Source organism: Erigeron canadensis, chromosome 6, assembly GCF_010389155.1.
Source record: "Erigeron canadensis isolate Cc75 chromosome 6, C_canadensis_v1, whole genome shotgun sequence".
NCBI lineage: Eukaryota > Viridiplantae > Streptophyta > Magnoliopsida > Asterales > Asteraceae > Erigeron > Erigeron canadensis.
This window is the reverse complement of record NC_057766.1, coordinates 16,394,360-16,416,931: the sequence shown is the minus strand read 5'-3', so window position 1 is coordinate 16,416,931 and position 22,572 is coordinate 16,394,360. Positions and strand designations below refer to the sequence as shown.

At 36.5% G+C, this 22,572-nt stretch overlaps 1 protein-coding gene across 2 annotated transcripts; it reads right to left on the bottom strand.

Annotated features, from left to right (window-relative positions):
• Positions 1 to 2,766: 2,766 nt before the first annotated feature.
• LOC122603164 (protein PAM71-homolog, chloroplastic) lies at positions 2,767 to 21,191 on the bottom strand. Of its 2 annotated transcripts, none has more exons than XM_043775793.1 (10): positions 20,802 to 21,191; positions 12,997 to 13,144; positions 12,164 to 12,347; positions 12,016 to 12,063; positions 11,669 to 11,765; positions 11,419 to 11,582; positions 11,262 to 11,327; positions 11,132 to 11,182; positions 3,121 to 3,225; positions 2,767 to 3,026 (listed from the first exon to the last, which is right to left on the bottom strand). In XM_043775793.1, the coding sequence occupies exons 1-10, from the start codon at positions 20,941 to 20,943 to the stop codon at positions 2,961 to 2,963; spliced, it is 1,071 nt and encodes a 356-aa protein (XP_043631728.1). In that variant the 5' UTR covers positions 20,944 to 21,191; the 3' UTR covers positions 2,767 to 2,960. The 2 variants fall into 2 exon arrangements, with proteins under 2 accessions (XP_043631728.1, XP_043631730.1); XM_043775795.1 differs by having other exon boundaries at positions 12,997 to 13,063.
• Between the last annotated feature and the right edge of the window lie 1,381 nt (positions 21,192 to 22,572).

Below are 22,572 nucleotides of genomic sequence, written 5' to 3'. Positions count from 1 at the left end.
GTTAGAATAATGTATATGTTATTAACCAAACTATAAAAAAAAAATAATTAGTGGGTTGTGCATTACACGGCCTGATATCCACTAGTGTATATATATATAATAACAATCTTCTTATTTTGGGAACCTGACTATCAATGGCAAACATTCTTACTATCATATGGTCCTCTAAATCGTCAGGTATACTTATATTATTATTATATTTTCATTATATTTATAATACGAATCATATTTAATCCAACATTTATATCTGCAACTGGAAAATTATTAAATTTTGTTTCACCTCTACCATTGTTCTTCAATTGTTAAAACCTTATAGTCTGATTATATAAATTGGTTTGTAGCTTATTTGTGTCTTTAGATGACTAGATTATGACAATTGCTCTTTTCCCATTTGTACGTTATAGTGTTTAACTTGTTACGTCTAAATTATGAGAGGTGTCTAAGGCATACTTATGTTTAATCATATTGGTGATCCCAACCGGCAAACCAGTACCAAGAATGAGGAGGCTGTAAACAATGAGGATGAGAATACATACAAAGATGAGAAGGTTAAACGAGCTGAAGTGGGTGCCATTGAATCTCCAAATCAAGAGACTTAATTTTTGTCCATTTTTTTGTTTTTTGAATGTTTTCTTTTTCGAAATGGAAAAATGATATCTTAAAAATGTTATAACATTTCCTCGAGACTTGTTCGAGATTGCATCAAAAACATCACAGGGTAAAAACTAGTGGCGTGACTCCCATTGATGGGTTTTTCTAATGACTCGGTAATCGACATGCATTTTTTCACCCATTTTACAGTCTTAGCAATTAAAGTCAAGGGAAGAATTTAGATTGCCTGAGTGTTGTATACTTGTGTACTTTCACCTCTAGTATTTTGTTAAATTGTTATTATCTATACTATATAATAAAGAAAATAGTCCCACGTTGAAAGTTACATGAGGGGAAATGACTAAAATACCCTTAATGAGTATAACACTATCAACCCTTTTTTTCTTTTTAAGTATCCACATTAACCCTTTAAATCAATTACTTTTACATCAATTATATAACATCACTCGACGCCGCCAATCCACCACTACCACCAACAAACGTCCCCTACCACCACACCGTCGCCGCCACAAAAACCGTCGCATTGCGCGGGTAACGTGCTATTTAGTTAATAAAAGTTCTACGGTTAAAAAAACAAAAAAGTTCGAATAATAATACCGGGTGGTAGTTTTCCCTTTTTATTTACAAGATGTTAAAAAAAAAGACAAGCTAAGTTGAATAACTGGTCGTGGTCAAAAATGGATATATTTTAGGGATAAATACCTAAGAATGTAATGTATGTTATGTTATGTAATGAACTACTTAGATGTTTATTATATGTAATGAACTTTTAAATCTTATTTATTGGATGCAACCGGGTATATGTGGCAACCATGTAAGCTGCCACTTGTAAGTTTTTGATTGGTTAGATACATCAAATAACCTGGATTTGAAAGTTCATTACATACAATAAACATCCAAGTAGTTCATTACACAACATAAACATTCGTGCATACTTCATTACATTCCTAGACACTTATCCCTATATTTTATCCCAATAATAAATAGGAAAAAAAAGCTAAGCTAAGTTGAATAACTGGTCGTGTCAAAAATTAATAAGATACTTTTTATTAGAAAATTTTTGAAAATAAGATCCTTTAAATAGACGAAAATAAAATAAGTTACCTTTAATTAAAAATTTGTATAAATAGATTACCTTTTTATATTTTTTTCCAAATAAATATGCTGCTATGCAGAGGTTTATGTTTTTAGTTATAATACATTGTAGTTTCTTTTGTACAAGCTTTATACTTCCATAGGTTTTATGCTTACTAATAGCTTATTAAAAATTATATCTATACTATCTGATAATAATTATCACATTCTCTCTCATAAAAGTGTTAGATGAAAAATTACTATTTTACCCTTTATAAATTAATTTACATCATTAACCCTTTATCTTCTAAATTATATCTACTATCACTTTACATCAATTACATTTACACAAATTACTTGCATAGTTGTACCCACCATCAACACTACCACCACGGCCACCGTTACCACCGCCAATCGTCGTCACCACCAAACCGCCGCCGCATCACGCGGGTACAATACTATCATTAGTTAATTAGGCATAGCTACGAAGATGACTTTAGTTGTTGAAGCACTTCTTCTCAAAAAGCTAAGGAGTACATCTTGGATTGCTGCAATTCCAAGGTATTAATATGACATTGGAATTTGGATGCCTACTACATTGAAAATTATCATTGTCACCGCATTTTATGCACTATAATAATTATCACTACGGGTATCCATCTAATAAAAAGTAAAATTAAGTTAAAACTGTCTTTTGACGTTCTATATTCAAATTTCTCAACTGAATTTTGCAGTTTTTAAAACTTTCATATTCCAATTCCTTAGACAATTTACAATTCCTTAAAAACATTGTGTTAACTAAACTGCCCTTAGGATGAAGGTTGTCGATCTTTGCTGGCTTTCATAAGCTTACCTTGAACTTCTTTGATCTTTGAAACCATATAGAACCGCATACTTGATCCGCATATTCAACTAAACGTCTAAAACTTCCTTATGATGAATCTCATATTTCAAAATTCTAACATGTTTATCAAGACTTCTAGTTGCCCTTTTTCAAATATAATCCTCAAGCCCGGCAAGGGATCTCTGTATGATGTTGTTCGAGGCACATGTTCTAGTTTGTAAAACATGTATCTTTGATTTTGTTTCAACAATTTACCATAATATTATACCTGTGATTTTCAATCTCTCCCAAAGAAATTGTACGAATGCTCATGTTCGACATATAAAGGTTACTCATCTAACACACATTAAATAGATGCACCAAGAACACAATGAGGACCACTCTGATTACCATTTTTCCCTGCATTACTTATTGGGTTGTTCCAACTTCCTTAAAAGACCCCTAAAAACGTGGCGACTGCAAAAACAAGAAATAGTACGCCGCCAAGATAACCAACCTGGCAGATTATAGATAAAACGAAAAAAAGTTAACAAGTTGAAATCATCAAGAGGGCCTGGAAGCGAAATAAATAAGTGGACAACACAACGTACCACTTTCTCAGAAATGTAATTGGCAAGAAATGCTCCCCCGACTGCTGCTATAGATGTTGCTAGCAGGTGACCAGCAATGGCACCACTTGCTACACCCCATGGAGACTGTTATAAGTATCAACACAAAGGTTAATCATGGTAATTTCAAGAGAAAAACTAGAGGCGCAAGTAAGTGTGATTTAAGTAATGGGTCAAAATGGGTTTGGATTGAAATGAGTTGTTTTGTGGGACATGACAAAACAGAACGGATTGGGTTGGGTTGACCCACACACTTTTCAGTTCATTTTTAAACTATTCATAGATAACCAAGACGTTAATTAGGATTAGCAAAATGATAGTATTACCTCAATAAGTAAAATTTTTGAATAAAATAATTTAATAGGCCGCATGCATTCAAATTACACTATGAACGACTTTCAACCCCTTGCACCCATTTGACCAGTTACCTTTGTTAGTATATGATCACGTAAAATAAACGTATGTCCAGAAATGATTTAAGCCTACGGGGTCACACGAAATGACATGGTAACTCTATATTATTAATTAATATATTAAAGTAATATAAATGACATGGTAACTCTATATTATTAATTAATATATTAAAGTAATATATTAATTAGTTTGATCACTAAATGATTAATTTAAATAAGTTAAAGGTTTAATTGTATTTAAATTAATTAGAAGGAAGTTTAATTGTGAAATAAGATAATTAGGGTTGGTCTCCAATTAGACAAAGGAGGGGGGGGGGGCCGGTTTTGAAGGCTCATTAGAGGCCTTAATTTGACTTGATCACCAAGTCATTATGCCCTAATATCTCCCTATAAATAGAGGCTTAAATCTAAGGGTTTTAGCATTCATTCACACACAATAATCTCTCCTTCTCTACCTCTCTTTTCTATCGGCCGAAACCCCTCTCCAAGGGTTTTGGGATTTTCCGTTCTTAGCTAGCAAAGGGTTTAAACAAAGTGTTGTTCGGTTCGTGATCAAGTTACTAGCATACGATATAAGAGGTGTCTAGTGTGCAATCGTAGAGGGATTTACTTCAAATTCTTTAAAGTTTCTTCACTTTATTCATCTACATTAAAAGGTAATCCTTAATCCTATTTCAGGGTTAATTATTTGATTACATGGTTTTATTTGCTTCCGTTGCGTACTCGTGTTTAAAGATATTTAGTTCTATATTCCAACAGTGGTATCACGAGCCACCCATATGATTTTTAATTACTTAAAAATCAAAACTTGAAGGGGAGTTAGGGTTTCATATTTTTCGAGAATTTTATATAATCATCTTGGTTATTTTATTAAATAATTGATTTAATTGTAATAAAATAATGAAATATAAAATTAATTTTTTTTTTGATAAACCGTATTCGAAATCTGGAAAATAAAAAATAAAAAAATTGTTTTTTTGGAAACCCTAATTGCAAGTTTTGATTTATTGCATGATTAATGTGTTAATTGCATGCGTTAATGGATTACCTTTATTTTAATTGTTAAATAGAAGTAGTAATCATGAGTTTTACATGCAATTAATTCATGATTATTACTTAGTTATAATGATAAAATTACTTGATCACTAGGTCTATTTAGGTGGATAATTAAAATAATTACTTGTTTAACAATGTGATAATTATTTGTTAATGTTGCTGTTTGACACCAGTCCACTAAAACAACCATATCTTTTAATCCGTGAGGAGTTAGAAGTCGTCCTTTGAACGGTAGATACTAGACTCATAGGGCTACAACTTTGTAGTTTTGTGCTAAGCCCAGTTCGGCCATCTTCTAGGGCTAAATAGGTCGTGAAGCTGCTGGAATTTTCCAATCAGCATCCCATATGTTTGTGATAAATTTGTTATTATATTTTGGCTTACGCAATCAAGTATACTTCATGTATGTGGTCCTTTTCCTTGAGAAAAGGGAGCCAATCTTAAACCATAGCGGCCTAACCTAGGATGGATACCTAATTGTTACGTGTTTATATTTAGTAAGTTTAGTTTTGCCCTTTAAGAAAATTGTGTGCAAAAATGTTTTTGGAAAATTAAACTCGACTAAACTATATTAAAATAATGATTTTGTTTATAAAGTTGGTGCCCTAAAATCAAAAGATACACTGGCTCACCCATTTGAACAAACTCTAAGAGAGGTATAAGTCGGAGTGCGTTAGCCTTCTAAAAGGGCGGGTTTTTAATTGCGTCCATCGCAAACCTTTGCCCTTGCGCTTCTTTGTGAGTTCAAATGGAGCTACCGAGCTCTTTTGTATTTGAAGGCAATAAAAATGAGTTTTATAAACATATTATGTTTAGAAGATATGCATGAATCTTCAAACATAACTTTTTAATCACACATCAAATTGATTGATTGACCCAATAAACTTAAGTCATTTGCCATCCAACTCGTAAAGGACACTTGTGGCTGTTGTTTTACTCACTGGTACACAGTGGTGAAATAGCAGTTGCAAGGTGAATCCCACTCACTGGTACACAGTGGTCGACAAATTTGCGCGTTCTTGGTTGGACGACTTAAAGCGAGTTAAGAGGTGAGACCTTGACCCGTGACAATAGATGGGACAAAACATGACTATAAATCACTAGATGTATCAAGTGTCATTTGTAAGTCCCATTCTTACTAGGAATTGCACATGTAATGCAATTACTGCTCGTCACTTACCTTTTGAGTGCAATCATTTCTAGCAGATCAACTGATGAAATGATTGTATGTCAATTGGATCCTAGCCTTAATGAAATTAATTGTTTATTTTATAAACATTGGGTAATTGATTTCTTAAGGATTTATTATCGAAAATACAGATTTTTGAACTTAATCTGTTTTGTAGATGGCAATGAATCCTTCCACAAACACCAATGTTTTTCGGCAAATGTTTGAAAGAGAAAAGCTTAATGGATCAAATTTCAATGATTGGTATCGTCAACTACGAATTGTTCTGAGAGTTGAAGAACGCATGGATGTCATTGAAAGGTAATGGCCAGCCAAACCAACTGCTGAATCAACAGCAGCTGAAAGAACCGAATATAGAGTTCAATACACTAGATTCAACGAAGTTTGTTGTTTGATGCTTGCGAGCATGTCTCCCGAGAACTTAGATCCTTGTATGAAAAGCAAGTTGGAGTGAACTTTTCGACTTAGTCGTGGAACTCCATGACATGGAACTTGAAACTGGTAAATTGGTTGGCAGTCATGTGTTCAAGATGAAGAGCATTTTTGACAAATTGGATTCAATGGAGTACGCTTATCATAAAGAGGTAAAAGTTGGCATGATCCCTTACTAAGGAATATGAGGGCTTTGTGCAAAACTATACCATGCACTCTATGAAAAAGAGTGTCACTAAACTCCATGCTATGCTCATTGAATATGAGAAGACGATTCCAAAGAAGGCCAATGACCTAAATGTTCTAATGATAAAAGGGGGTCAGATCCAGAAAGCTAAGAAATCGCAACAAGCTAAAGGCAAGTTTGTTGGTAAAGGCAAGGGTAAGCAAGATGCAAATGGCTTCAAACCAAAGAAAACTCCTCCGGCTAAGAAAGAGCATCCGGCTAAAGACCAGACCTGTCATCATTGTAATGAAGTCGGACACTGGAAGAGGAACTGTCCCAAGTATCTTGCCGAGTTGAATGTGAAGAAGAAGCAAGCTAGCGGTGCTAGTACTTCCGGTTCTTCACTATTGATTTATTTTCCTTTACTAAGCATAAATCATGGGTTTATGACACTGGCTGTGGAACTCATATCTGTAATGAATTACAGGCACTTAGGAAAATGAGGAAGCTGAAGCTCGGAACTTTGCAGCTGTTCGTGGGCAATAGTCTACCAGCACCTGTTGAAGCTATTGGAGAATATCATTTAGTTCTTCCTTCCGGTTTAATTATTGTTTTGGACAATTGTCATTATGCACCATCTATTACTAGAGGTGTAGTTTCAGTTTCTTTGTTGAAAGACAACGGTTTCATTAATGTTTTTAATGATAATGGTATTTCAGTTTCTAAAAATAATGTTCATTATTTTGATGCTATTGCTTATGATGGTATTTTTGAAATTGATATGTGTGGTTGTGATTCAAATAATTCAATGTATAATGTTAGCAAAAGAGCCAAGACTAACTTGGACTCTACCTATCTTTGGCATTGTCGTCTTGCACACATTGGCAAAAATCGCATTGAAAAACTTCAACGTGAATGGAATTTACAATTAAATGATGAATCATTTGATAAATGCGAGTCATGTGTTTCCGGAAAGATGACAAGAAAACCTTTTAAGCATAAGCCGAAAAGCGCTAAAGATTTTCGTGGACTCATTCATACCGATGTTTGCGGCCCATTTAGACATGTGTCAAGAAAAGGAGCTAGCTACTTCATAACTTTTACGGATGATTTCAGTCGTTATGGTTATGTTTACTTGCTTAAACATAAACATGAAGTGTTTGAAACATTCAAAGAGTTTAAAAATAAAGTAGAAAATCAACTCGGCAAAACCATCAAGATTCTTCGTTCTGATCGAGGTAGTGAATACTTAAGCTAAGAGTTTAAGAATTATCTAAAAGCGTGTGGAATTGTCCAACAGCTTACTCTTCCATACACTCCTCAACATAGTGGAGTGTATGAAAGGAGAAATCGAACCTTGCTAGACATGGTGAGATCTATGCTCTAGAGACTGCTGTACGCATTCCCAATATGGTTCCAACCAAGAAGGTTGACAAGACACCATATGAATTATGGCATAGGGATGTCCCTAATATGTCTTACTTAAGAGTCTGGGGATGTGAGGCACTTGTGAAGCGCGATATGCCTGACAAACATGAACCCAGAACTACTAAGTGCATCTTCGTCGGATACCCTAAGGAAACAATGGGTTACGACTTCTATGATCCCGTCGAAAACACTGTTCGCGTTGCTCGATATGCTGAATTCTTTGAAAAGAAATTAGCTCAAGAGAACAGTTGGAGGTTTGTAGAACTTAATGAGACTCAAGAGGAAGATGTGTCACCTTCTGAAGCTCCTAGCAATCATCAACTTGGGGGGAAATGTTCAAAGTGATAAACCTTAAGTCGATGATAATGAAGCGATTCCACTTCGTAGGTCCGAAAGGACAAGACGTCCTACTAACAGATTATGTCTGATGGTAGAAGAAAACGTTCTAGGAAATCTCGATGAGCCTCCAAATTTCAAAGCTGCATTATCAGATCCGGACTTTGACAAATAGCTTGAAGCTACGAAGGTGGAAATGAAATCCATGAAAGACAATCAAGTCTGGAGCTTGGTTAATCTTCCACAAAATGCTCAAACTGTTGGGTGTAAGTGGATCTTCAAGAAGAAGACGGACATGGATGGAAATATACACACCTATAAAGCTCGTCTCATGGCGAAAGGTTATACTCAACGTTTCGGTGTTGACTATGATGAGACCTTTTCTCTAGTTGCGGACATTAGAGCTATTAGGATTCTCTTAGCCATAGTTGCGTACTATGACTTTGAGATATGGAAATGGATGTTAAGACTGCCTTCTTAAATTGTTACCTGGATGAAGAAGTCTATATGGATCAACCTGAAGGTTTTGTTGATCCAAAACATCCCAACAAAGTATGCAAGCTTCAAAGGTCCATTTATGGACTAAAGCAAGCATCCAGAAGTTGGAACAAGCAGTTTGATGAAGAAATCAAAAGGTTTGGTTTCGTTCAAAATCCCGATGAGCCATGTGTATATCGCAAAGCTAGTGGGAGTAATGTTACTTTCCTTGTCTTATATGTTGATGACATATTGATCATAGGAAAACACATTCCAATGTTGCAAGATGTTAAATCCCATCTTGGAAAGTGTTTTGCCATGAAAGATTTAGGAGAAGCGACATTTATTCTTGGAATCAAGATCTACCGAGATAGATCAAAGCAATTAATTGGACTAAGTCACGGTGCTTATATTGATAAGATCTTGAAGCGATTCAAGATGGAGAATTCTAAGCGTGGGTTTACACCTATGCAAAAAGAACTTAGTTTATCTATCAAATAGGGTGCTACTATACCTAATGAAGTGGAGCGTATGCAAAGAGTTCCTTATGCTTCGGCTGTGGGATCTATTATGTATGTGGTTAGATGCACTAGACCCGATGTGGCGTTCGCGCAAACCATCGTTAGCCGATATCAATATAATCCACGTGTTTTGCCGATATCACTATGTTTGTGAGCAGATCAAACTAGGAGAGATCAATTTACACAAAGTTCACACAGATTTTAACTTAGCTAAACCTTTCACAAAAGCTTTGGCTAGGCCCAAGCTTGAAAGGTATGCCGAGGGCATAGGACTTAAATTAGCTAGTTATTTCATGTAAATCTTTTGTTTCGGTATTTGGATAAGGGATGTTAAACAATTTATATTTTCCATAATGAAATAAAGTACTTGATATCTTTGATTTCATTTAATATTAATTGTATCCTATATTTGCATGTTTAATCCTTGAATATTTTATTTAATATTCTAAATTGTCAATTGTCGATTAATTATATGGGAATATAATTAAACTAAGACAAGTCTGAGTGATTGGTTGTATTCTTTGAATATATAATGGCTGGTCCCACCAAACTCACATGGTATCCATATGATGCATATCGAACTACTCCAATAACGGATTTATCACTTATGGATCGGCGTCATTAAGTAAAATTCATAAATGGTTACATTATTGATCCTTTGACTTGAGATACAAGCAAGTTAGCATGTATGAATTGCACTTACTTGATATAGTTCTAACTCTACTGAATAAGGGAGTACATAAAGGGCTATTTTCAGAAAGTGTAGTGAAGTATGATGACCGACACGTGTAGTCAATACAGGATTTGTTCCTCCAACTGATAGTTGTAGAATGATACCACTAGGCCCCTTATTGGGACTAATTAAGATGTTTACATGGCCTTATCCAAATAAATCCAGATTTGTCTCGATTATATTTGGTAATCTTAAGTAGTGATGAAATCAGAAACATAATCGTTAAATCATGAAATGACATTCATCCATATTCATGTTTAACACGGTATCTGAACAAAGGGATCATAAATGCCTCAACCATTTAAATATACTTTAAGAAACTATACTTAAATATTTCTGGGAGCATTGGCGTGTTGCTTGACGCTAACCAATGTTATTACCTTCATTTATTACAAGCTCAAGTGGGAGCTGTTAGTATATGATCACGTAAAATGAACGTATGTCCGGAAATGATTTAAGCCTACGGGGTCACATGAAATGACACGGTAACTCTATATTATTAACTAATATATTAAAGTAATATATTAATTAGTTTGATCACTAAATGATTAATTTAAATAAGTTAATGGGTTAATTGTATTTAAATTAATTAGGAGGAGGTTTAATTGTGAAATAAGATAATTAGGGTTGGACTCTAATTAGACAAGGAGGGAGGTTTTGAAGGCTCATTAGAGGCCTTAATTTGACTTGATCACCAAGTCATTATGCCCTAATATCTCCCTATAAATAGAGACTTAAATCTAAGGGTTTTAGCATTCATTCACACACAATAATCTCTCCTTCTCTCCCTCTCTTTTCTCTCGGTCGAAACCCCTCTCCAAGGGTTTTGGGATTTTCGGTTCTTAGCTAGCAAAGGGTTTAGACAAAGTGTTGTTCGGTTCGTGATCAAGGTACTAGCATACGATATAAGAGGTGTCTAGTGTGCAATCGTAGAGGGATTTACTTCAAATCCTTTAAAGTTTCTTCACTTTATTCATCTACATTAAGAGGTAATCCTTAATCCTATTTCAAGGTTAATTATTTGATTACATGGTTTTATTTGCTTTCGTTGCGTACTCGTGTTTAAAGATATTTAGTTCTATATTCCAACAACCTTGTCAACTTAATGAATGTAGTAGACCCACTTAACCTATTTGACATATAACAAAACCCATATTGGCTCACTCATTATAAAATGGGCTGGTCTAAGAATACACCAGTTGCCATTGAATCAATCATTGAGGTTCTAGTGCTATGATATACCTGAGCTGCCCCAAGAGCAATGGTTGCAAGCATTGAACGATCACCCCATTCCTACAAATAAAATATCAGCATGAAAGACTATGTAATAGATAGGAAATAAGGCCATGATGAAGGGAGAAAAAAAGATTACCGCAAAAAATACAAGACTAAATGACTTCCAAATGATTTCAAATGGATTTTTAAGTTGCTTAGATGCCTGCGTATTTACCAAGGATTTGAAAGTTAAAGGTAAAAACATTATTTATGTAAGTCGGATGGAAAAAGAAAAAATAAAGATTGATGATAACCTTTTCCTTTACAAGCTCTTCAGCTTCTGCAAATTCATCAAGTTCATTGCTGTTGTTCTGACCATTTTTAGCATTAGCTGATGGTAGATCCCATGCATCCTTGATAGCTTTGAGGCCAAAGAACATCAAAAGAGTGACTGCTGCATATTCTCCAATTGGCAATGCTATTCATATGAACCATGGAAGCATCAGAAATATTTCGAAAATGGGAGAAATAGAGATTTGAATCTTGAAAACACCAAGGACTTACTTGTCTGAAATTGAGCTGGTACTGAATTAAATATCCGTCCAATTATAACTGATAAAACAGTCATAAGTGATAAAGCAGCCATCGATCCCAAGATAACCTGATCATCGAATGTGATTCGTTAAAACCATAGTAATAACAGTAGTATACGTGGCAATTCTAAATCTAAGCTACTAAATAAAACCATTTATGGAGCTGTATAGAATAAAAACACACTTTGGTAGACTTTTGACGGGCTCATCTGCTGTTTTAGTTAATATTTTGGTTTCACCCAGATATAGATTAACCATAATAAACCAGCCAAGTGCCACATCAACTAACAGTTATATAAGAGTATGTGGAAATCATACCAGTCCTTTGTCATATTGCATGGCCAATAAAGCTGCAATGAAAAATGTCTGATCAAGTATAGGAAAGAGAACATTAGTTGCTAGATAAAGCAAAATATAAATTTATACAAGGAATCCCTTTCTAGGTATGAGGTTAATATTTATTTACCTTATCTCCGATTTCAGAAACAAAAATTAGCATAAAAGCAGCGGTGAAGCCCGATTTCGCTATGGCTGCTAATAAAGTTGAAGGAGCACCTTTTCCGAAGGCGATCATTGAAAATACTAAAGCACATCCAGATAGTACAAGGGCTACTGAGACCGCATATGGGATTTGATTAGGAAGCTTTTTACTGCCAAACACAACAAATTTAGGGTCTATTGTAAAAGATTGCTACATCATATATATGCATTATACTGTATGACTTCTATGTAAAACAACCTTGCCAAACCACACAATTAACACATAGATAAAATCTCTATAAGAAAGAATATTCTATCCTCAAAGTGAGGGGTAACAACTTGGACCCTTTTCTCTGAAATAAAAGGGTTGAATTTTGCAATGTTTTAATTCTAATGGGTCAAATACGTTAGAAAGAGAGTCAACTCAACCAAACATATCCAAATGTGTTAAGCATCTTAAATTGCTTATCATAGAAAATGTTAGATTATTACTAATAAATATAGTTAACTTATTAACTATTAATAAAACTGAAAACAGGACAAGTATCTGTAGGCTGGCCCAACCTATACCTGCTTTAACCTTCATATAAGTAACCAAATTACCAACCCAATACCAACCCGTTACCCAACCTACCGGACTGCCAATTGGAAATCTCTACTCAAGGTTTTATTTTACACAGAATAATTATCTAGAACAACCCTTTATACTCACAAAATCAGATAAAACAATTCTGACCATGATCCTGGCAGATTTAAAATCAACATGTCTTCTTTAGTTACAAATTTCAGTAACAGAAAGATGCTTATGAGAAAACTCACATATCTGAAGAGTCATCACTATTTGGATTATCGGTAGATAAACTTTGAGTGTCATTTTCCTCTCTCCCTGCATATCCCCCAACATTAGATGCATTTACTCTAAGACTCTTGCGTGCAAAATGTGGTTTCGCTACATCTCTATGCCGTACTGTAAAAACGAGAACATTTCATAATTTGCCATATAATAACAAAGACAAAATATAAAGTTTTTGTCAGAAGGTTATCATTCGAAAACCATGGGCCGCCCACACCAGAACATACCCAGTCTAACGTGTGAGAGGCGAATCGAGCTAAATGAACACATAAATAACAATATAGGAACACATACATATATTATACTAGATACAACTTTGTCTTTGAGAAACTCACCAAATTTACTAGTAAACATAAGAAAAGAGTACAACTATGTCAGTTCCGTAACAGTGTCTTGAACAACCTTCGACTTTAGGTAGAATTACAAAAGATATATATATACATACTGGCCCCAAAATAACCAACAAAACCCAGCAGAAAGTCGCTTCAAACTGGCTCATAACGTATAAGATTGGCCAACTGGCATTTAACAATGTACGCGGCGTTGCCCTTTATCAAGTGGACTCGGAAAATATTACCCTAGAGGGGCGTATCACAATGGTTAGGGAGATGGGATTCTCTAGTAGTGACCCAAGCTTAGATGGTTATAGAGGGAAGGACTTTGTGAACATGGGCACCTAGCCACATCTCCCATTTGGGGAAGAAATTGTCCTTAGAAAGCCACTTCCTCCATCATTGTCCTTGACAGGGAGTGCGGACAGTTGAGTGTGTTGCCATTTATCAACATTTTTTTAAAGCTAACGACATAGCATGTATATTTCTATTTCACTTCCAAGAAAATGCAATTCTCAAAATTATCCAACTAAAGTAAATTTGACCGCAACTTATGGTGATATGACTGGGCTGAGAAAGTAGAGGAGTGTGAAGTATCGTTATTTAATAGTTAATTCTTTATTTTTAGTAATTTCTTGTTCACCAAGTTTAGGGTTAGACAACTTGGTTAATAAGGCCATTAGGCCACGGTTTTAGGTATGGGAAATTATAATTAGTTATTCTTAGGAAGTTCGGGCCGTTGGGGCTTAAATCCAGAAACGGGGCTACGGGAGCTTATTTAGGTTATCTTTCTTGTGTTGTGTATTGATGAGTTAATGCAGCAGCCTATTTCACCATTGGAACCGACTATGCTTGTTTCCGGTCTGACTTCAATGCCGGCAAAGAAGATTTCAACTTTGAAGGTGATGGGTTTTGGGATGAGGAAGTATTTTCAATGAGTCACCTGCTTTGTTGGCTTAACTTTTCATATACAATCTGAATCTAAGTTGTTTGTGACCTTCACACGAATTTATATGAGAGGAATTTCCAAGTTTAAGTTTGGGATCCCGGGATCATACCGTCAGGTTTCCACACCTTGAAGACAAGGTATTTTTGGGGGCAGGAGTAAGGATATGTGACGATGTACCCCTCCGAACAATGATACGAAGACCATCTAGTACGAAACTCGAAGATATTAATAATAATTAAATAGCTAACGATAGCTACAAATCCCTTCCCAAAATATAGTAAATCATATACCAATTATAAATTGGATAATGATGGAAAGTAAATCGGATAAACATGGCAATGATATCCGAAACCCTAAAGGAGGCTAAAACCCTAGCTTTCCCTCCAAGTTACCCTCTCCTATATAAGGCATGGGATTCTCCCTCAAAGGCATGATCATTAAATCGGCCGAAACCCTAACACAAGTCGAAAAAGTTTCGGCAATCACATCACACAATCTTAGTTGGCGTAAAGGAGCATCGCTCCTACCTTCGGGGAATCGCCAACAAACCAACTAAATCCTCAACACTCATAGTTGACGTAAAGGAGCACCGCTCCTAGCTTCGGGGAATCACCAACAAACTCTTAAACCTCAACCACCTCTCCATTGATGAAGCGCCTTGCCGGAGTCATCAACAATTATGCGGTTGGTGCACAATCATTTGGCGCCATCTGTGAGACAACATCACAAAACCCACCATTACGTAACTTTTGGCGCGATACCAGGCGGTAGCGGCTCACTCATCAGGGACGCTCCTTCTACCGTAACTTTTGGAAAGTAACTTGATCTTTGTAAAAGTAAGCACTCAATGTCGTTTTCCACGAGTTTTAGGTCTCAATACCTCGACGGTGTATGAGGGAGGATAAAATATAGAGAGCCTTACTCTTACCATAAGAGATTGCTTCCAAGTACTATCTAACATAGAAAAGGACCTCTAGCCTTTGCAAGGCATGAGGATAAGGATGGAACCCTTAACCTTTGTCTCTAGAGGCCAGGTTATTAACCACTAATCCAACCTTGCTGGTTTGATTTTCGTTAATGTAAATTACCGAAATACCACCTAACCATACTCTCACAATTTTTACTCTAATATATGCTTTGCTTTCAAGTCATTTCATTTTCATTTTACTACTTTTGTCAAAGACACAACAACAATAGGACCCAATCCCTGCGCGGGGTATGGGGGAGGTAAGCTGTAGACAGTCTTACCTCTACACAAAGGTAGAGAGACTGCTTCCATATGGACCTCCGGCCACAAAGGGGTGCAAGACGGAAAATGAGAAATGTTTAGAAAATCATACCTGTCTGCCGAGAATCTGAAAGGAAGAAATACCTGTCTGCTGAGTCCGGCTACTATGCGGGTCGAACGTTTATCACTCATGCGTCCTACCGATATCTTAGAAACATGTTTGACAATACAAATACAAATACGAAAGCAACCATATTGGGCATATTAAACAACATAAAAGTAGCAAACTAATACGTAACTCGAACAAGTAGTGGGAAACAACAAGACAAACATACAAATAAATAAGAAATGACAAAACCTGAAAAGATCTCGATTGAGCCAAGGCAGTAACTACTTCTAAACAACCTATGGAAAAAAGGACCTTAGGCCACCTAGCTATCCTAATCTTAATCCTCTCACCTGCTCTTCTAAACCAATAAACTAGCCCTAAACCCCTAGTCCTCTTGATAAACTCTCATTGGACATGTCCTCCGACAGCCATCTTGGGGGAAACAAACACAAGAGTAACCTCCCCCCTCGTTTTAGGCCTCTCGAGACTCAAGGCCAAAAACCCCTACGAAAGGTCACATAGAACCAAAGTCTAAATAAAAATTCTACTTAATCTAAAACCCATATGCCTTACCCTCGCATTCCACTACCTCTACCTGGAAGCTCCTCTAACGCATTCGGAATTCCGTACTTCCACCTCCATCTACCTACCACTTTTCCTGTCACGTCAAAGTCCTCTGTAGCGTAGCTAAGCCCCCTCTCTAGGCCAAACCCTCACAAACCTCCTTTGGCAAGGCAATATGGGAAAAGAAGACTATCTAGGTCGCCCAAAAGTCCTACCCTAACCTACTATTCTACTCTAATCCTAGTTCTCCATGTCGTCCTATCCGACGTCATGTCCTCCGACAGGCCAAGTTCAATTAGATCCTTCGCTAATCGATCCTCCCACCTCATCTTTGGTCGTCCCCTTCTTCGTATGCCGTCCACGAGGATAGACTCCGCTCTCCTTAGTGGTGCAGTTTCATCCCTTTTCCTAACATGGCCAAACCATCTCAAGCGCTCTTCCCTTAGCTTGTTAATGATGGTCCCTACTTCAAGTTCTGCTCTAAAAACTCACGTCGGGATCCTGTCTGCCAAGGTCTTCCCGCAAGTCCACCTTAACATCCTCATCTCAGCCACCTCTACTCGAGCCGCTTGGGCTTTCGTCATCGCCCAACATTCTGACCCGTATAGCATAGCCGGTCTAATAGCCACTCTATAGAACTTCCCTTTCGGCTTTAGCGGGATCCTCTTGTCGCACATGACTCCCGTAGTTGCTCTCCACTTCATCCATCCGGCTTGGATTCGATGTGTCACGTCTTCGTCTATCCCACCCGATTTGTGTATCACTGATCCCACGTATCTAAAAGACTCCTTCGGACGCAATATGCGGCCCCCAATGCTAATAACCTCATCCCCATTTTGTCTTCTCTCCTGATTATCGAAGTCACATCTAAGGTATTCTGTCTTCTCCGGCTCACGCACAAACCATGGTCTTCAAGGGCTTCTCTCCATTTCTCTAGCCTCTGGTTTAGTTCCTCCGTCGATCTCGCTATCAACGCAATGTCATCGACAAAAATCATACACCACGGTAGTTCCTCCTGTAGGCCCCTGGACAGTTCGTCTAGGATCAACGTAAAAAGATATGGGCTAAGCGTCGAACCCTGGTGTAGGCCCATATCTACCGAGAAAAGTTCCGTGTTCCCCACAGGGGTTCGAACACCAGTCCTCGCCCTATCATACATATCCCTAATAACCCTGATATATCTCCCGGTAACCCCTTTCGCTTGTAGCGTCCTCCAAATCGGCTGTCGTGGTACACTATCGTATGCCTTTTCCAAATCTAGGAAGGCACAGTGTAGCGCTTTTTATCTTTCCCTATACTTCTCCATAAGGCTTCTGGTGATATGAATAGCCTCTATTGTCGACCTACCTGGCATAAAACCGAATTGGTTCTCTGCCATCTTTGTAACCCTTCTAAGCCTCATCTCTCTATCACTCTCTCCCATAGCTTCATGGTTTGACTTAGGAGTTTAATGCCCCTATAGTTGCTACAACTCTACACGTCCCCCTTGTTCTTATAGATAGGTATGACCTCGCTAAGTCTCCATTCTTCTGGCATTTTTGTACTTGTCCAAATCTTGTTGAAAAGGCTTGTCAGCAAGCTTATCCCCACATCTCCCAAGCATCTCCATGCCTCGATAGGAATTTGGTCTGGACCTGTTGCTTTGTTTCTCCCCATCTTCTTTAGGGCGAGCCTTACATCCTCTTGGCTGATCCTCGGAGTATCGTCGTCGCCGCAGCATATGTGTCGTCGCCGCAGCATATGTCTGAGTGAGTACCGTGATCGATTCCTCCTGCACTTCTCCCCGACTCTCTTCTATTAAACAGGTTGTTGAAGTACTCTTCCCATCTTTTCCTAATGTCCACCTTCACAATGCTCCGTCCGCTTTCATCCTTAATATAGATGACATCTCCTAAATCCCTACGTTTTCTCTCCCTTGCTTTAGCAATTCTGAATATATCGTTTTTGCCTTCCTTTGAGTCTAGTTTCTTATACAGTTCTTCGTACGCTCTTTCTTTTGCTATAGCTACAATCTTCTTTGCCTCTTTCTTGGCTTCGTAGTATCTCTGCCTAGCCAAGGACCAGTCCTCATTTGTCCCGTTTTGCTTGCTCTTGATAAGTTCTTTAAAGCAACTAAGTTTTGTCGCAACCTTGGTCTGGACCTCTTCACTGATCCACCAAGATTCCCTACCCCCTTTCCGCTTACTACATGTCCCTCTTGTTTCCCCTAGTACCGCCTTTGCCGTCTCCCTCGTACCCTTTGCCAAGTGTGTCCACAACTGATCAGCATCCATATGCTCGTCGTTTTGAATCTCTAATGAGAACCTCACGCTGGTCGTCGATCTAAACGTCTTTGCTGCTTCACCCATAAGGTTTTTCCAAAGGATTCTTGGCCTTACGGCCTTCTCTGTCTTGGTTGCTCGTCTACTCAAGAATAAATCCAAAATTAGCAGTTTATGTTGGGAGTAGCAACCCTCTTTAGGGAGGACCTTGCAATCTTTACAAGCCCTGAAGTCTCCTTTACGCACCAAGAAGTAGTCAGATCTGCGTTTCATTGCCGCCGCTAATCAGCTGAGATTTCCTCTTTCGGAAGAACGAGTTTGCTACTACCAGGTCATGCGCAATAGCAAAATCCAATATCCTACGTCCCTCATCATTCCTCCGACCAAATCCTAGACCCCCGTGTACACCCGGTTAGCCGTCTGACTGTACTCCTATATGCCCATTTAAGTCTCCTCCTAAAACTAGTCGTTGGTCATTCGGGCAACTCCTCACGAGCTCATCCAGTGAGTCCCAAAAACTCTTGAACTCTCCCTCACTCCGGCCCGACTGTGGGGCATACACGCTGATCACGTTTATAGTCTCCTCTTGTATCACTAATCTCACCAACATCAACCTATCCCCGTGTCTTTCCACATGTACTACAAAGTCTTTAAGTCGATCTGGTCATGATGATCCCTACTCCATTTATCGACTTAGGCGCTCCAGAATACCAAAGCTTGAATCCATTCCCATCTCTAATGCTTTTACCTGTCCACTTAGTTTCCTGAAAACACGCAATGTCTGTTTTACACCTAGCCAAAGCGTCTTCTAGCTCTAAAAGCTTTCCCTTAAGTGTACTTACATTCCAGCTCCCTAATCTAAGCCTAAAGGTTCTCTTTACTCTCGCATTAACCCCCTATGCCTGCCCGTCCCCGAATCAGAAGGACATGACCCCACGTAACCATTTGCAAGAGACAGCTTAAACTAAAAACTCTACAAGTAAATATACTAATCAAGTAAACAACAACAACAACAAATTAATAATATATCAAGAGAACCTTAAATTAAATTTCCCCTTGAAATCAGGGATCTCTGAGATCTAACAAAAGCTTAAACAATAAAAATATATCAAGAAATTATCCTAAATAATAACAATAATATTATTAATAACAATAATAATCTATCTATATAATAATCTATCTATCTAAATAATAACAATGATAATCTATCTATATAACTTGATAGCTATATAATTATCTCAACTAATTGAATATTATCCTAATTAACTACACAGATCAAATGCCTCAAAAAATATTTTTTTTAAAAAGATAACTTAAATATATATATATAAAAAGGTTCTGTAAGTGAAAAAGAAAGAAAAACAGATCTTGACGATGGTGATGAATGTTGATAAATTAATAAATAATGTAAATTTTTCAATCTCAAATCGGCATTGAAAAGAAGAAGAGTAATAGTATAATGAATTTATGTTAGAAAGATGGAATCTTTTGAATAAATTTATGTTTATTTGGAATCTTTTGAATCGGCAAAACAGGGGTATCTCAATCGGCAAAAGATATATATATAACTTGAATCATATTATAACTTAATAAGTGACGAAATTAGAAATCTGAAAAAGAAATGATGAGCAGACTTACAGAAAAATAAAAGAAAGAAAGAAAGAGATTCAGGTATAGCACAATGTTTAGAAAAACTGTGTGTGTGTTTTTTTAGGTGAAATGAAAGAGTGTAAAAGTGGGAGAATCTTGAAAGTAAGAAAAATATTGAAAATGGATTAAGAAAAGAAAAAACATGCCTGAAAACAAACCAATGTTGTGTAAAGCCGGAAAAAAGATAGCTTCATTATAAGGGTGTGATGACGCCGTGTTTTTCTCTTCTTTTTGCTGTAGTAAAGAAATCCGGTGACCGGAAATACCACCTAACTAACCATACTCTCACAATTTTTAATCTAATATATGCTTTGCTTTTAAGTCATTTCATTTTCATTTTACTACTTTTGTGAAAGACATTATACTAAGAAAACACAAGCTATAAGCTAGTCTAGTCAAACATACCCTCCCAAGAAAGCAGGAAAAAAAAAAAACTTTTGGCAAGCGGCGTATAAGTGGCTCAACAACCAATAAGTTGTCAGTTCGAGTCTAAAGTCTGATTCAAGGAAAGAATGTAAATAATAATATTGCCAAAACGATGACATAATTGCATTTCCTATAAGATTAACCCCATGAAAAATAAATAAGAAATTCACTTACTCAAGAATGAATCAACCAAAAACATATGTTTAATTATGAATCATAGGGAAAAAAAAAAAAAAAAAAAGAAAGACTTACACGATGATGAACAAGAATTGGTTGTTTTGGGGACTAAACAATCTGTATATGCTAAAAAAGGAAACTTTCTTCTTCTTGTTGTATTGCTAATATATGAAACTAATAATAATGGTGTTTGATAAAGAGTACAAGAGCCCGTCATCTCTTCCTGTTACAAAATCAGCTTCTTCTTTTTTTCGGTCAAGTTATTGATGAACATTAATTTCTTTCATTGAATGCATCTGAATCAAGACAGCTGAAAGATGTTGATTGGGGAGTAAAGAAACGTATATCTTTTTTGTTGTTCAGAGTTGAGAGTGGGATTTTTGATCTTTGATGTGGGTGTGGATAGACACAGATTACAGAGTGTGATAAAGATAAAATAAATGAGTTAAACACAGGCTTTTTAGACAAAGCCTAGGGGTGTTTGGCCAGGCTTATTTGAAGAGGCTTATGAATTTTTTTTACTTATATATAATATATTATAAAATAAATGTTTTTTTCTAAATTTTAAGTTTTAATATTTATTTTTTTAAAATATTTTTTCTATCTATTTTATATATATCTAAAATAATTATATTACTTTTTTTTTCTCCTTAAATTACAACCAATCATTTTTTTTCTTCTCATCCATAAATCATTTATTACTCCGATTCATTCAAAAATTTTTATCTCAAAAACCGTACATTGATTCATTCAAAATTTCATGCTCTTTCATTAGAGATGTCATTCGATATACTTTCGACGAATTTTTAAATCTGAGGGCGGAGCCCGGACGGCTTTGGCATTTGGCTATCACACTCTATGGTATATCACTGATGTGTGAAATCGAGTAATAAAATTTATAAACACGAATTACCAAAGGATTGACTACTATACACTCACAGGCAGTGTACCTGATCGCATGCAGTATAGTTAAAAGCTGGTAAGCCGAGATCATTCACAATGACTTCTATAAGCAATTGTAAAAATTAAGTGATTCAAGAAAATAGGGGTTTTTGTGGCCGAGTTGCCACGTTGCAAGTAGTTAGTGAGAAAAGTCAGTAATCCCTCAGGATTAATCGAAAGAAGATTTTGTTGTTTAAAACAATAAATTAAAGGTCATCCATCTTGATTTCGCTCGACAACATGTTAAGATTGCACATTTGATGAAGTTCAAATTCCATTTAGTTGATTCAATAACCGAGATTCAAATTGATCGCTAACCCCATACCCGTTAAGTTTACAACTTCATTTGACTCTCTTGTTTAAACTAGTTCCGTTATTAAGACCGGTATCCCGAGACGCCTTTTTATAACTTCACTAATTCGACAATGGCTTTGGTCATTTCAGATAACAAATGTGTTTATTGATTGTACCCAACCATTAATTCATTAATTCTTATTAATTATTAATTACCTTTTACCATACCCGTCATGGAACCAATCTCTTCTAACCAAGCGATCAAAATAACTTCTACCCGACCAGAGTTCCCACTAAGATTGTGCAAAAATTATCCACCAATCTCTTCTAACCAAGCGATCAAAATAACTTCTACCCGACCAGAGTTCCCACTAAGATTGTGCAAAAATTATCCGCAATCAATAATCAAATAACAAAGAATTAATAAAAACTAAGATCACGACACAACGTTAAATTAAATCAACTTGAATTATAAAAATAGTACAATCTTTACATATTATCTCACTCCATCAAGATGGATGAAAAGGCGATTAGCCACTCATATTAAAATACGAATATCCAATCAAATAGAAAGAATTCATCGTTACCGAATACAAGGAATTGAAAAACG